Source organism: Gymnoscopelus microlampas (assembly GCF_963454915.1).
Source record: "Gymnoscopelus microlampas genome assembly, chromosome: 22".
NCBI classification, from domain to species: Eukaryota; Metazoa; Chordata; class Actinopteri; order Myctophiformes; family Myctophidae; genus Gymnoscopelus; species Gymnoscopelus microlampas.
The window spans coordinates 21,037,959-21,054,375 of record NC_139959.1 but is presented as its reverse complement, the minus strand read 5'-3'; the positions used below and the strand labels follow the sequence as shown (position 1 = coordinate 21,054,375).

At 42.0% G+C, this 16,417-nt stretch overlaps 1 protein-coding gene across 1 annotated transcript in view; it reads right to left on the bottom strand.

The window, feature by feature from the left end:
- Nucleotides 1-76: 76 nt before the first annotated feature.
- prkdc (protein kinase, DNA-activated, catalytic subunit) overlaps nt 77-16,417 on the bottom strand; it is a 67,152-nt gene continuing 50,811 nt past the window's right edge. Inside the window, exons 70-86 of the mRNA XM_084049227.1 lie at nt 16,191-16,365; nt 15,522-15,715; nt 13,695-13,878; nt 12,354-12,514; nt 10,571-10,782; nt 10,026-10,113; nt 9,776-9,919; nt 8,602-8,806; nt 7,230-7,297; nt 6,819-7,039; nt 5,826-5,918; nt 3,769-3,852; nt 3,435-3,506; nt 2,754-2,955; nt 1,744-1,932; nt 1,262-1,401; nt 77-934 (exon numbers count right to left, since the gene is read on the bottom strand). Of these exons, the coding sequence (XP_083905353.1) occupies nt 730-934; nt 1,262-1,401; nt 1,744-1,932; nt 2,754-2,955; nt 3,435-3,506; nt 3,769-3,852; nt 5,826-5,918; nt 6,819-7,039; nt 7,230-7,297; nt 8,602-8,806; nt 9,776-9,919; nt 10,026-10,113; nt 10,571-10,782; nt 12,354-12,514; nt 13,695-13,878; nt 15,522-15,715; nt 16,191-16,365 (2,637 nt within the window). The 3' untranslated portion in view covers nt 77-729. The remainder of the gene's footprint in view (nt 935-1,261; nt 1,402-1,743; nt 1,933-2,753; nt 2,956-3,434; nt 3,507-3,768; nt 3,853-5,825; nt 5,919-6,818; nt 7,040-7,229; nt 7,298-8,601; nt 8,807-9,775; nt 9,920-10,025; nt 10,114-10,570; nt 10,783-12,353; nt 12,515-13,694; nt 13,879-15,521; nt 15,716-16,190; nt 16,366-16,417) is intronic.

The window sequence follows — 16,417 nt, the reverse complement described above, 5'->3', positions numbered from 1 at the left end:
TATTCCCTGTACCACTTCGAGACCGAAGGCGATAAAGTGTCAGACACACTTATTTTATTTTATATCCAAACAATGGTTGACAATATGAAAATAAAGAAGTAAACAATAACCGAACAGGACGGAATTCAAGGAATTGCATAACCATTTGAGTGGTTCTATGTTGCCAGCCTTAGCATTGAAATCAGACTTTCTCCCAGCTAGTTACTGACCGGTTTGACAGGTTTCTTAACCACTTAAACTTTAGCGAAACAGTCCTTGGTGACTCACTGACAGGTTTCTTAACACTTATATTAAGTGAAACGGACCTTAGTGACTGACGTCTTTGTCGGGTGGAATCCTCATGTCCAAAACTTACTTTTCAGGATTCAAATTAAAACATTGCAAAAGCAGCATATCTATGAGCTTGCGGATCTGCTAGTTTTGACGCTGTAGTATGATCAAGTAAGGGCATTCATTTACGAAAAAACACAAAAGGTTTAACCCATTTACACCTGAGGCCGATTATGTTGCTATATGCTGTACTTAGCAACAACAACCCCAAAAGGGGTTCCCCGTCTTGAAAGGTATGGTTACAAATAGGGGTTACCGCCCTAAATGGGTTAAATATGGAGATAAGAGGTTTCTGCCGACAGGAACGATAAGATGTCCTACCTGTCAGTCACTAGCAAGGAGAAAAAGTCTGTAAATTTAGCCTAGTTGGGACTTCAAGTGGTTAAGCCAGTAGGTCAGTCAGACCCATGGTTCCCATCCCCGCCACACCCTGCCTAGTACGTTGGGGTCCATGGCCTGGTCTAGCAGACAGTCCACCTGCTGCACCACGGAGAGGCCGTCCACTGGGAGCCTGGCGCGGACGTTGTGCTCGCTGCTCCCCAGAGCCACGGCCTGCATGCCCTTGTAGGCTGGGTCCTTCTCGAAACCCAGCTTCACTTCCTCACTAGGAAAAACATAAGCAGGAGTGCATTCGTTTATCGAACTACGGTAATCAATTTAAATTGATCATAAAAAAATAATCGATTTAGTGAAAATAATAGATGATCTATCCCTATTTTGGTCCCGTCATTATAGGCAAGTTAATTTTGGACCACAATTCTTATATGAGACGATTCTAAAATGTTATTCTCAATAGAGAAATTACTTCCATGACCCAGGGGATGAGCAAGTGACGTCAGGACTTCGGTAATCTATAATGGCCGGGTTTGATTTGTTATTGGTTATGTACCTGGTTATGATAGCCGGGTTTGATTTATTATTGGTAATGTACCTGGTTATGATGGCCGGGTTTGCCCCTTCCAGTTTCCTCCTGGCAAAGCTGACCTTCTGTAAGGGGTACCAGTTGATTTCCTTGGTGTTGACAGACTCCGTCCATGTGCCCCCCTTCTTAAGTTGTTTCAGCTCAAAGTTCTAGAGTTGGGGGGGTTAAGACACAAGCGTCATTCATTCTTCATGGGGTTCAGTGTAGAGTGCAATCACCTGACACAGTGCTTCTCAAACATGTTCATGTCAAAGACCCCCAAATTGATTTGGCCGCAGAACCCCATCTGAAAATATTTTGTGCCAGGGACACCGGTAAGAGAAGTTTGTGTAAATGTTTATTCATTTACACAAACATATACATATTTTGGTCCTTGACATGAAAACGTTTGAGAATCACTGATATAGCAACATAAGGTTTTCAGAAAAATGTTAGGATTTAGAAGACATTTTTAGCATGGGCTTCAGGTCTTAATGGCATCAATCATTAACCTTCCAGTCCAGCGAGGGCTCCTTGACGAACACATCCATGGTGTTGAGCAGCAGCTCTGGCTCGGCCCGGTAAGCTCTCAGAGAATGCACCATGACACTGTGGATCAGGCCAGACTCCTTCATGGGCTGCATGACGTTCACAAACTGCCTGGTCAAGCGGAACGGCATGAGCTCTGGCACAGGGAGGAACTGTCGGGAGGGGAATAAGAATCATGTTTATTTCTGAATTGTTTTTCTCGTGTGTGCTCGCCATTGCTTTAAAGTATTCTGTGAGAGAAGAGAGGATAAAGGTAGAGTGAGAGAAAGGGGAAAGAGATAGAAACAGGTTAAATAAAACTAATACAGATAACGTGTGTGATAGCAGGAATATATTGTTGCTGTCGGGCAGAAATCTCTTATCTCCATATTCAAACTTTTTGTATTTTTTCATAAATTAACGCCGTACTTGATCATACTACAGCGTCACACAAAAGCATCAAAAGTAGCAGATCGACAAGCTCGAAACGTGGCGTGAAGCAACACGTTTTTAGCTTGTAGATCTGCTACATTTGCCGTTTTTTAATTGGAATCCTGATGAAAAGTAACAGTTTAAGACATATGAGGTTTCCACCCGACAAGAGACAATATACAGATAACATGTGTGATAGCAGGAATATATACACATAGTGTTAAGAACATTAGCATCATATGCAGGTGTGTACAGACATGACTGACCTCTTCACACTTCTCTTTTCCTGAATTTTCCCTGTAAAATAAGTGTTTTTCCTCCACTTTGTCAGCCTGATTTGCCTTTTGTGAAGAGGCCAATTCACACCTGGCACCATTTCAGACTTCGCAAACCCAACCCCCAACCCCCTCCCCCCTTTGTCCGTAACAACGCATGGACAACCCCCCCCCCCTTATGGGACATCTTGCTTGTAATACTCAAATAACCAGGGTTACGTTTGTAACCTATAGTTTTTTTTTAAAGACCTCGAACGAAAACAAAAGATCTAAAATGTACCACTAACCTGTGTGGCCGAGCCAAAAGCGTGCCCAAAGTCGATGCCGATCATTCCACCGGTCTCCATGTTGATCATGAAGTTGGAGAGATGACGGTCTCCGATGCCCAGGATCCACTGGCTCACGCACAGTAGGGCGTGGGAGCTGATGAAGTGAGAACGCAGGGAGAGGAAGGCTTCTGGACTGGTGCTCATCCTCACAAACGCTCTCCTGGAAGGGAGGGAACATCCCATGTTTATAACAAGTCCCTGTGTTGACGACCAGTCAGGCGTGGATGTTTATGTCTGTGTTAGTCTTGAGCAGTGGTTCTCATTCTCAAAGTGGGGTCCGGGGACCCCCAGGGATCTCCAACAAAAGTAGTTAACATAGCACAACAAAAGTAGTTAACATAGCATCACAATCATTTTAACCACTTCATCCATTTATATGTTGGCTATACAAAAATAGCAGATCTACAAGCTCACAGCACGGCACAAAGTCATGCACTGCAAGCTTGTACATCTGCTATTTTTGAAATTCTTTGAAAAATATCGAAAATGTTTTTTCTTTTTACATAAATCTTCTGTTCTGGGGGTCCACGGCAAAAAAACTTTTCAAATGGGGGTCCTTGACATGGAAAAGCTTGAGAACAACTGTGCTGGATGGACACTTGGATGGATGGACACTTGGAAAGAATAGGGACAACTTACTTCAGTTGATCACTGGGCACGTGCTGTAACATTTTTGTGAAGTTGTCGACAGTTTCAGCCCGATTCGCCTTTCTGGGGAAACGACAGCACATGTATGCTGGTTAGATGTTTTTATTAAACCTTTATTTACACAGGTAAAAATCCCCCAGAAATGTATTTTACGAGGGTTAGCCCTGTTCAGGACAAGCTACAAACATCCACAACATAACATAACATAACTAACAATTCACATAATATAAACAAAAACAACTTAAGAATAAGAATTAAGTCAAGAAGTCGGATGTGTTGCATCTGTAGATCATTTGTATTATGATATGTAAGTAATTTGACTTACTTATAAACCTCAGCATATCTCTTCATAGGATGGATATTTCCAGGAGCAACTTTGGACAGCCACTTCTCATACATGTCCTGGGGCCTTAAAGAAAATGAAATTGAATGGTATTACTTTTTTTACTGAAAAAAGTAATTGAAAAAACACATTCCCCTCACGTATTAGAAGGCCAATATCAGTCACCAGAACCAAGGGTGGGTGTTTTCAATGAATCTAACATAGTTAAAATGGAGTTTGAAGTTACAATGGGTTTATATAGGAAGGGGGCGTATCTGATAAAATGAATATCAAATATCTTAATACTGAATCAAGCAACTTAAAAACTGTCTGGGGTGCTCACACAATAGCCTGAATAGATGTTAAAATGACTCCAAACATGTTTGAAAGTGAAATATCCCTTTAAGACATTGGTTTACCCCCAGGGGTCTTTGGGGGGTTCCGGGGGGTCCCAGCAAAATGTCTTAATATAGCATCACAATCATTTAACCACTTTAACCATATTCTATACTTTAGAAATTTGGCTAGAAAGACTTTTTAAAATCTTGACATTTTTGAATAATTAGTGTGGTTGCCCAACAGGGCAACCAGACTATAGTACTCTATAGCTTTCCATCTTTCTTTATTTATTTATAGATAAACAATACTTTGGACCGCATCTCCTCCCACAGTTTTTATCCCCTAATGTTGTGCCATATATCAAAATGACCGTCTTGAACGGGAATCGTGCGCTTGTATTTTGTTAAGAGATTGGTTGAATAGTTTAATTGATATTAATTTATTAGTGCATTAAATTTCCCCATCCACTTTAATGTAAAAGTGAAAAAACTCAAATTCAAGTATTTTTTTCTCAGAAACCGTAAGAGCTAGAGTTACTAGATTTGGAGGAAAGGTTCATAATATTGTCCGAAATTATTATAAAAATAATTAAACCAATCGGCCTCATGGTGGCGCTATAACAGCCCCCTTTACGTTTTGGCCTATAACTTTTGAACCGTAAAATCAAAATTTCTTTTTGCCTGGATTCCTTGGGTCACGACGCATCTCCCCATATAGGCCACGCCCATTTGCGTCTGGATAGATTTTTTGATATTGATTTATTAGTGCATTAAATTTCCCCATCCACTTCAATGGGAATTGCATAAACTCCCATTCAAGTATTTTTTTCTCGGAAACCGTAAGGGCTACAGTTACAAGACTTGGAGGGGACGTTAATAGTTTTTTGCAAAATTATTAAGAAAAGAATCACACCAGTCGGCCACATGGTGGCGCTATAACAGCCCACTTTACCTTTTGGCCTATAACTCTTGAACCGTAGGTCGTAAAATAAAAATGTTGTTTTCCCTGGATTCCTTGGGTCACGACGCATCTCTCCATATAGGCCACGCCCATTTGCGTCAGGATAGATTTTCCGCCATTTTGAATTTTCTTCAAAACACACTTTTTGCTCCTTTTCCTCAACTTTTTTTCCAAATCTCACAAAAATCGGTACACGTGATCTATGGACCCATACGATAAACCTATCCAAGCGGCATTTTCATAGTCCGTACCGTTCGTCCGTAAATGGCTTCCAAAGTTAGCGGGAGGGGCCCGTTTGACAAAAAATGCCATAAATCACGAACAAAACGTCCGGTCAATCCCAAAATTGAATCACATGTCAAGGGTGGTATACTAAACCAATCCCCAAAAGCATTTCCACTTTGATCCATAGGGGGCGCCACAAATGCACAAAATGTAACCGTTTCATGCAAAAACATGATTTTTGGGGGGGTCAGTCCCTTCAAAATGAAACGCAAGCGATCTCAGGAGTGACGTGACAATGTAATTGGCGCAGTCTCCGACGGTATTCCTCCCGGCGTATTACTCGAGTCCCGACCAGCGTCGGCGCAACCACACTTTGCAATTGCCAATTGCGACGCGTCTAGTTTAGATTTTGTTTTTTACACAAATCTTCTGTTCTGAGGGTCCCTGGCGCAATACATTTTCAGATCGGGGGTCCGCGGCCAAAAAAAGAGTTTGGGAACTACTGCTTTAAGAGTTGCGTAGCCCCAGTATTGTACCTGCTGGACGTCTGCCTCTCCTCCTCAGTCCAGGTGCTGCTCAGCAGGTCTTTGAGCGTACGTGTGTTCTCCATCCATTCAATCAGGCCGATTCTAGAAACAAAGAACAAAAAGTATTCATACAATTATTCATTCTATGAATGAAAATGTTTATCTCCCTTTTCAAAATGATCAAACGATGATCCAAATATGGAGGGACGGCGGGGACAAATGATGAATTCACAAAAAGTGAAAAATATTCACGAAAAAACTAAACAAAAAACATCACAATATTGTATGTGGAAAATATTCAAGGATTTCGTTGCTGTCGGGCAGAGACCTCTTATCTCCATATTTTTACTAAAGTAAATTAACAGTGAAAAGTAACAGTTTTCGAAATATGAGGTTTCCACCCCAGAGACGATTTACATCCTTGGCCTAATACTGGCAGCGTGCACAGGAAATATGGCACTGATTGGTCCAGTGGTTTGCGAAGGTTAGCTGCGGACACATAGCGAGACAGCTCGGCCCCACTATTATTAGGAGCCACGGCATAAAAAACAAAAGGCCATTTATTTACCTGGTGGTAATTAGGGATGGGTCGAATAATCGTTTTTAGGATACAAATCAAAATCGAATTTTAGGGAATTTTGATATAAAAAATATCATATATAAAAAAATGTTTGATAGTGGGTATGCTCTAAAAGTGTGAAAAAAACATTTTTCATTTCACCATGTCTTCAATGGTTTAGTTACAATAATAATCATAGTAAAAGATGCACATGCTACTGTCGTTTATTTCTGAAAAACAGTGGCCAATGCAATGCTGTGATTGTAACCTAGGATGGTCATAAAGAATAATTTTAGATTTTTTTTATTTTGTTTTTTATTTTTTTCTAAAAAACGTTTATAAACGTTTTTGGCAGGCAGAGTTAATAGAATTGTAGTAATTGTTTTGAATTTTGGTCACTTTTACACATCCCTAGTGGTACGTGGAAAATGCCATTTATTTACCTGGTGGTGATGGGGATGACCTGGTAGGTGCGCAGGGTGAGGTTCCTGTTGGTGCAGGCCATGTCATGGCTCAGCAGGATGTTCATGACGCCAAAGAGCTGCTCGATGCGCTGGTCCTGACGCAGGTCCTCGCCGCCCTTCACCAGGAACGGGTGGTCGCGCTCGTCGTCCCCGCGGATGATGAGACGCTTGGGACGGCGGATCGACGTCATCACTTTGACCTGGAGGACACACATACAGTACTTATACGATGCAGGGACTTGGAAAACGCCAGAAAGTCAAATGCAAATCCTGTGTGAATTAGTTAACCGTTTAACCCCTACAGCAGGGGTCTTCAATGTTTTTCAGGCCAAGGACCCAGAGCTTGTAGACCTGGTATTTTGTGGCGAAGGCTAATTAGAGCATACATACCCGTTCATCAAATCCTGTGATTTTTGCGTGATACTCTGGCAGGGGTTTGGATCTTCCATCGTACTGTCCTATAATGAGACAAAAAAAATACTTTGGAACAGGATGTACATGGGGGACACGTGTCACATTCAGTCACAAATTGACAGGATACGTCTAGGAGCAGAAATGTCCTAGTCCCTTTGCCAAATGTCCCTGTCCTAATTCTAACTTCTTAGATCTTTTTCGTAAATTTAACGCCCCACTTGATCAAACTACAGCGTCACACAAAAGCATAAAAAGTAGCAGATCTGCGAGCTTAGATGTGTAGTGTAGATCTGCTACTTTTGGCGTTTTAGAGTTCTAATCCTGAAAAAAAGTAACAGTTTTGGACATATGAGGTTTCCACCCGACGGAGGCCATATCCTGTAGATCAAGAAGTGATGTTTTCACATGGGAAAAGCAGTCAAATGGTAATTGTCCTTGATGATACTGTATGTTGAGCTTTGACCACACACCGCCTCTCATAGAATTAAGTAAAAAGAAAGCATCTTTTTTGGCTTTGGTCTGGACTACTGAGACATCAACTTTTTCCTCTCTACATGATTTGATTACCGACATCAAATAAGCCTGGTCTTTTCATGATACTCAGAGAGCCTGAAATCGCCCCGAGTGAGGAAGTACCCAATTTCATTAATGAAATCAGTGGCTGGCTGCCCTGCCTACAACACAGCACAGTCATAACTAAATAAGTCTTCCTAAAGTGGGGGATTACCGTGGAAAATGTCAATGCCATGCTGGACTTAGACGTTAGTGTTTTCGAAGCACAAACCCCGAGTATATACGCTGGAAACGGCAAGTGAAATAGGATTACAAAGCTGTAGGCACTGAGCCATTGTTGTGTGTGACTGGGACACGTCTATTTGGTTCCACTTGTACACTCTCACAGTTACAGACCTGTGAGGGTCCATTTAGTTCAATCATTTAGCTGGGGACCCCCCTGGAACCCCCTCTTTGCATTGGTGCTGCAGTGCCGCTATTTAACCCATTAAGACCTGAGGCCGATTTGACAAATTAAATCAGTAGTTCTCACACTTTCAAGATTTTTCTAAAATGGTTCAAAAATAGCACATGTACAAGCTTGCAGCGCGGCACGAAGTGCAAAAAAAGAAGAGGCAAACATTGTGAAAACAGGCTATTTTCACAACATTTATCTGTGTAACTGAGTCAAACAAAACATAATTCCTCAACTCCTACAATTCCAAGTGCTTGTCAGGGTGCGGTGTCCCCAGTTCAATGATTATTTTGGGGGGGGTCGCTGCCTGAAAGGTTTGGGAACCCTTGACCTAGAATAATGTCTCGAACTCTTCTCGCCTCGACAGTAGGCAGTACCTACCTGGGACCTCCAGTTCATGGAGTGAGTCTGCTTTGAAGCCACTCAGCCAGGGGGAGTACTCCTTCAGGTTCCCCGGGTCGTTCTGAGCCTCACGGATGGCCGACATCAGATCCTCCACCTGCTTCATGAAGCTTTTGTCCGTCTTCTTCTCAACCAGCTTGGCGCCTTGAGCACCAAACACCTTCTCCACATTGGGGGCGAATTTCTGTTCAATATTAAAATTAAGAGATTACTGCTGTGAATATGGCATGAAAGAAAACAATGTGCACGAGAATGCTACGCACACCAAAGCAGCAGTGGTGCCGGCCCACGGCAGAATAATCTAAATGGAAGTCTTCAAGAGACAAGAAGGTGGCCGCACACCACTGGTAGCCAAAGTGCAAAAAAGTGAATCACTTGTATGTCAACTGTATGTCCTTGGCTAATTGTATGCCATGATACAACAGTATATCCTTAACTTGAGAAACGTCTTGGCTATTTTTTTTTACTTTGAGAACCACTGTTTGTAAGTCATGTGCAAAATATATTATGCGCCACATGGGTTTGAATTCAGGAGAAGCCTTCTTCAGGGTACGAGTGGCAACCAATGTGTGCGGCCAGCCGGCCACCTTCTTGTCTCTTGAAGACTACGGTACTGTTTAGATGAAAGAAAACAATAATGAGCTTTAGGGTCCCAAATAGAGCTTTTACACCTCTAGCTGAGCTACTGTCCATCCCACTGCTTGACGGTTCTTTTTGGATGTAGTGTAGTCTTGTTTTGTTGTATTTTTTATATCGTTTTTTTTGTTGTTGATTTTGTTTTGTTTTTAATCTTGAAAAGTTTTCATTCATTCATTCATTCAGTCTTTTTATTTCTAAAAGCTAGTTTGATGTCCTGGAATCCAAAAACCACAAAAAGCAGAACAGAAGAGGTGAATTTCTGTAAGTTTGTATGGTATAAATTGTCTGTCGGGTGGAAACCTCACATGTCAAAAACTGTTAATTATCAAATTCAAAAATAGCAAAAGTAGCAGATCTACAAGCTTAAAACGCGGCGCGTTTCGAGCTTGTAGATCTGCTGACGCTGTAGTATGATCAAGTATAGGGCATTCATTTACGAAAAAACACAAAACGTTACAATATGGAGATAAGAGGTTTCTGCCCGACAGCAACAAATTAATACTTGAGACCCAACCTGGATGAATTTCCTGCGGAACGGTCCAAACCCCTCTGCTCTGGGATTCCCAAGGCAAGCGCGCATTTCCTCGTACATGCAAGCCATCCTCTTCTTGTCAAAAGTGGCATTTCCCATCTCATTCCTCACATCTTCCCACCAGTCCTGTGAACAGCCACATGGCAACAAGAAAAGGCTTCAAATAATGAAAGGAGGGGAACTTAGAAAAGTGCCGTCTTTAACTCAAGCTGGGTGAATTATCATTGGTTACCTTGAAAAGCAAGTCAGGGCTGGTGAGCTGCTGCAGAGCGCTCACAAAGTTCTTATGAGCTCCACCTTTATCCAGCAGAGACGTCAGCCTATTGTTGAATAACAACAACAATAGAAACAGTGCTTTAATATACATTTGTTCTCAAACTTGTTCATGTCTAGGAACCCCAAATTGATATGTTATTTGGCCGCGGACCCCCATCTGAAAATGTTTTGTGCCAGGGACCCCCAGAAGAGAATATTTCAAGTCTCGCAGTGTGGCACGAAGTGACACGCTGTGAGCTTATATATCTGCTATTTTTGAATAGCCAAAGTATAAAATATGGACAAAGTGGTTAGAATTATTGTGATGGATCAAGGTAACCCAAACCTCTACTACCCAAACTTTAACTAATTTTGCTGGGGACCCCCTGGAACCTCCCTTGCAAGGACCCCTGGGGGTCCCCGGACCCCACTTTGAGAACCAATGTTTGCAAGTCATGTGCAAAACATATTATGCGCCACATGGGTTTGAATTCAAGACAAGACGAAGCAGCAAGGCTATACCTGTTGTAAAACTCTTTCTGCTGATGTCCGGTAGCGGAGTCCTCAAAGCAGGAGCTCTCACCACTGATCATGTGTGCGTACACCAGGGCCTGAGGGTAACACTCTGCGATCTGGCTGATGGAATGCTGCACCGCCACCGCTTCTGGCTTATCCAACAGTGACATCATTTGACTGATCCAGCCAATCATCAACCAGCAGGGAACTGACCTCATCTATGCACAAGAGGGATTAAAGATTCATTTTTTTCATATATTTTGTGCTGTATCCAAAATGGCAGCCATGTAAACAAACACACAATGTAATTTACAGCAAAACGTTGCTCTCAAGAATGTTTTTGAAAACATTTGAAGCGAGAAATAGACAATGCAGTAACAGAAAATGTATTATTATATATCTCTGCTGTCCAGCCAGAAACTGCTAACTCCAAAACGCTCATTGTTCAGGAAACGCAAAAACAAAATATACGTTTTTCAGGAAATGAAGAAAACCTTATATTTTTAAAACAAAGCAACACTGCCTCATCAAAGTTGGTATAGTGACTTTATATATTGTCAGATACTTGCATGTGTCATTATATTATCAACACTTTAACCAAATCGCGGGTAAATCAACACTTTACCCAGCGCAAGTGGAGTTAGCAGTTTCAGACGAGCAGAAATCAAGCTGAAGTGGAGTTAGGTGTCCAAACAACAATAGCTCCACTCGCTGCTAAGGGAGAGGTTTCTGAAGGGTACAAATTCTCAAAAGCTAACAATGGCTCTCCAAGCTCACAATGCATCACAACAACGTGTGAATTAATGCCCTGATGCTTCATGCCACTTATTATATAGGCCTACAATAATAAACAGGACTTTAAATATTACAATAACTTCTGCAAAGAGGTAGTAGAATAGCGCGACAGAAATGCTATGAACGCCTTTCTTCTTGTCACATTGCTCTCCTCATTAAACACTTAATAGATTTTAGAAATATAATTACTTGTTTTCATAACATTAGCGTCAGTGCTAAGTTTGATAAACAGGTACACTGCATAGTTTTAACAGACTACGGGGAGCTTGTTTACGTGATCCTCCTCCTCGTTCACTGCGCAACGCGCTCTACTCATGCTGTTGAAAAGCAGCGCTGTAGAGGAGAGGGGGGAGTTGTTTGTTTTTGACGGACAGTTTGAGGATCCAATGGAGTTGGGAGTTTTCGTCAGAGGCGCTTTTTAATACTTTTCATTGGTTCAAATGTTTTGATATTTTACACAGACCTAAAGGGTGTTCAATAGCCTTGATTTATGAAAAAAAAAAAAAAAACTGAAAATGGAGTTAGCTGGTCCTGGCTGGACACCGACGATATATATATATATATGATGTGTTATCAACACGTCCCGTTGTTTTCCGAGGCGACACGTTGCACTGGATGCACCTGGCATAAATTAATGGAATACTTTAATTACCGTTAGCAATGAAATCCTTCGTTTTGTTGTTACTTTTGGGTCCATTTATTCATTTTTTTTACTAAGTAGCCGTGTAATTAGCGGATGATTAGGATGATTAGACCCCTCCGATATCACATCAGGGTCTAATCACCCTGTCGGGGTTTATTTCTCAACAATGACCGGCTCGCCATCAATTATCCCCTGCATAATGCACTCATAATACTTGTTATAAATGTTTATAATTATGCATAACAAAGGTACTTTATAACTGAGTAAGTTATGTGCTGTTCCACTGAGCTTATAATGCATTATGACCACCACTTATATATATATTTTTTTAAATCAAGTTAATGTGTAAACCTCTTTGGCCATGAGGTCCAGCGTCTCAGAGGGGTAGAGCTCGATGATCTGGAGCAGACGTGGGAACTTGAGGCGAGCCTCCTCGGAGTTCATCCTGAGGGCTTTCAGCAAGCTCTCCACCACATGGACCGGCAAAGTCAGCAGCTCAGGGTCCTCACTTACTGTAATGAAACACTTACATCACTTACTACTGGAGGAGAAACACCATGTCTGTGCATTCTGCACGCTGGATTACGTCGCAGTCGGGGGAAGAAACCTCTTATCTCCATATTTTAAGTTTTTGTGTTTTGTCTTAAATTAACGTCCTACTTGATCATACTACAGCGTCACACAAAAGCATCAAAAGTAGCAGATAGACAAGTTTCGAGCTTGTAGATCTGCTACTTTTGATGCTTTTGAGTTTGAAACCTGAAAAGTAAAAGTTTTGGACATAGAGGTTTCCACCCGACAGAGACGATTTGCTGATATATTTAGCACTTTTAAAAGTTTGAAATAATTGATCGCTGCAGCTACCTTGATTAACACATTGACTGCCAGAGTTTATTCATAATGTACTCACCCCTGTGCCAGCAATTTGCGTATTTTTTAATTTTGTAATTTTTCATTCAAATAAATTCTCCGATTGTGGTTTTAAGCACATACGACAGTTCCACCAGTAGAGAGTTTATGTTTTCGACAATCCCTGATCCCCGGATCGGCCTGAAAACGATGTGATACACAACGACGATGACTGTTAGTCACCCGGACCAAAGAAAATAGAAGTTGAGCCGTCCGTTCGTTTTTTATACCGTGTTTTTCCCTATTCTGGACGAAAATGACCGGAGAAGAACAATGTGACCCGGAAACGAAATCTGCGTTATACATCCGGCTCCGGGTGAGTGTGACGTAAGTGGAAAACGAAAGTGCTGATGAAAAATAAACAGACCCGCGCGATCACAGATTAAACAATGAAAATTCAAAAGAACGCATCAATGCGTTCTTTTGAATTGCTGGCAATCAAGCGATGGATTTCAAAGAACGCATCAATGCGATCTTGGCAATCAATGTGTTAATTGATTGATTATTTCAATTACTTAAGAGCATTTTAAAGGCCCTGGAAAGCATCCAGGATCGCAGAACATTTGCAGCTTTTTCACCTTGATAATAAAAATCTGTGCTAGATAGGAGAGTGGTTATAAACATTTATTGGAGCCTGGTTGCTATTTATCCATCTATAACAGTGGCCTTCAACAGGGTGTCTGGGACTCCTAGGGGGTCCTCAGAGTTACTACAGGGGGGCCGCCAAATCTTTGTGTGATAGGATAATTTGTTTTACATTAACCACTGGATGAGATGACTCACTGGTACTGGACTGCTCCTCAGCCCGTAGGCGTCTGTCACAGAAGTTGGCCAGGGCCATGTAGGCTTGTGTGACGTTGCTGCTCTCCGCACTCTCCTGGCTGTAGGACTGCACCGCCTCGTCGGCCTTCCTCGCTGCCTCCCTCAGCAGCTTCAACGCCAGTGTCTGCAGCTTCATCTCCACCTCCTGGTTGGTGGAAACATGTGCATTTTCAGAGACTATTTATGACTGACACACACACACACACACTAGGGATGCAGCTATCGATCATCTTAGCAATTATTCTATCGATTACTTTTTGATTAATCAAATAATCGAGAGGCGTTTTTTTTTTTTTTTAGATTTTTTAAAAATCTTTTAAAATGTTTTATACATCAACTTGATTTGTTGATGAATAAAAGTTGTGAAAAGAATAATCAATTTAATCCATTACTAGTTCATACACGGCGATGTCCGCAGCCAAACTATATGCAGACTTTTGGGTTATGTGCTCTGTATGCACAGTTTATGTTTTGGACAGTGATTTAATCCTATTACCGTGTGGTGTGTGACAACGCGGTCATTTACGACTCGACGTGGAATAGTTGCCACCCACAACCATGAGAGGTTGATGTTTACGGCATTTCAGCTAAGCTATGTGAGCTAATATCACAACGTGTTTTCGAACAGTGTGGCCACGGTCCTTTATAAGTTTGCAGCATCTGTATGTTCTGCCGTTGTCTATGTGCCGGTGTGTGTGTAAGCCAAGTGAAGCAGCGGCTAGAGATCCCATAGAGCCTGCGGGGCTGTAACCATGACGACAGATCCCATAGGCAGTGGTGGCTTATCCAACGGGCTTTAGGTGCTGAAGCACAGGGCACCAACCTTGGGGGGGGGGGACACCAAACGGCGTGAGAAAAAAAAACGACGAAGAACGCCGAAATGTAGAAGCAGGGCTGCTAAAGGAGCGCTACAACATTGAAACGCGCCGGTGAAGCGTCATTCCCCCCCCCCCCACCCCCCCCCCCCCCTTGGCAAAACGCTCCCGGGGGGCACCGAAACCGGGTCCAAGCACCGGGCACCACGAAGTCTTAATCCGCCCCTGCCCATAGGCCAAACTCCTAATCTCCAGTGTATACACAACTGCTTATTACATTTTGGGCAAGTGGAAAATGGGCTTTGTCACTGTCTGCATGTGCAAATGGTCAATGCCTGTGTGCAAGTTTAGATCAATTGCTCAACCCACTGAGGAGAACCATGCGGAACAGACTGACTGCCTGACGGACAGAGGTTTCCTTAACTCATTCCCTGCCTAGAACGACTAAAACGACTTCTGTCCTTAAGCCATGCCTGCCTAGAACGACTAAAGCGACTTTTTAAAAAAATAAAAAAATAAAAAAATATTTAATTTTTTTTCTTTTTTTTCTTTCTTTTTTTTTTTTTTTTTCACCCAAAGACCAAGGAGATATGATTTTTCGAAGATCTAGACTCCTATCCACTTCCTTGTTAACTTAAAACTTAAAAATACTCTATCTCGGCTCCTGAGTACTTTTTTTTTTTCAATGAAAAATCTTGGCAGTGGGCAAACGCGGCCAGAAAAATTCTGGCAGTGAATGAGTTAATATAGAATAGGTAGGACAGAGAAAAAAACGGTTTTAATAAAATAAGCTCATAACACGTCACATTGTTAATCAGCTATATTTGCACGACACCGTTGTACGTACTTAATCAGACTAGTCGATTATAAAACTTCAGTTAACAAGTAATGTTTTATAATCGCTTAAAATAGTTTTATAAATTTCATAACTGTTGCCCCCTAAAAGACACACTCCAGGATTTCTATGGTATACCTTTGGATTGCTACATGTGGTTTGGGATCCAGACAGCAGCAGAAGTTTCTTTGCTTTCTCGCTCCCGATGGCATCCAGAATGGAGGGACTCTTGCTCACGGCCGTGGCCAGAATGTCATACGACGTCCCCAGGAGAACCAGTTGGTAGCGGAACACCTTGGATGTGGCACGTTGACAGTCGGAACTGACGTCCACTGTTGAGAGAAAACGGGGCTGATGTGAAAACATCTTTGCAACAAACAAGAGATATCAAAGATTCCATAGCTCAGTGGTTCTGTGGGGGCCAGGGACCCCCAAGGGGTCCTTGGGGGGAGGTTTCAGGGGTTCCCCAGCAAAAATAGTTAATATAGCATCACAATCATTTCAACCACTTTATCCATTTATGTTGGCTATTCAAAATAACAGATGTACAAGCTTGCAGGTTGTACATCTATACAAAAAAAAAATAGTCTGTGGGTTTTCAAAAATATAACCAATGAAAAGTATTACCAAGAGCTTGCGACTCAATTATAACTACATTAGATCCTCATTTTTTTCTCCACTTTCTCCACTTTGCATGTTTTGGACATTCATAAGGTCCCCGCCCCCAAACAGCATCGACATTCACAATTATCCACTTTGGAATTCATCAAGGCAGTGTACTGGGGGCTCCTTCATTTCTTTGCTTACCCAGCAATGGGATGGTTTTCAGCATAGAGCTGATCTGTTCCACAGGGCCCTGGCTAAGGCTGCGTTTATTAGAGTAGCGGCTGAAACTGTGGACCCAGCATCTCAGTCGACCTCTCTGGGTTTTGGCATCTCTGTGAAGTTCCTTCAATAACTTGGTGGCAACGGGGAAGTTACTCTGTAAACGAGAAAAACATTCAAAAAGGTTGCAGTGTGAGTTATGTTTTTGT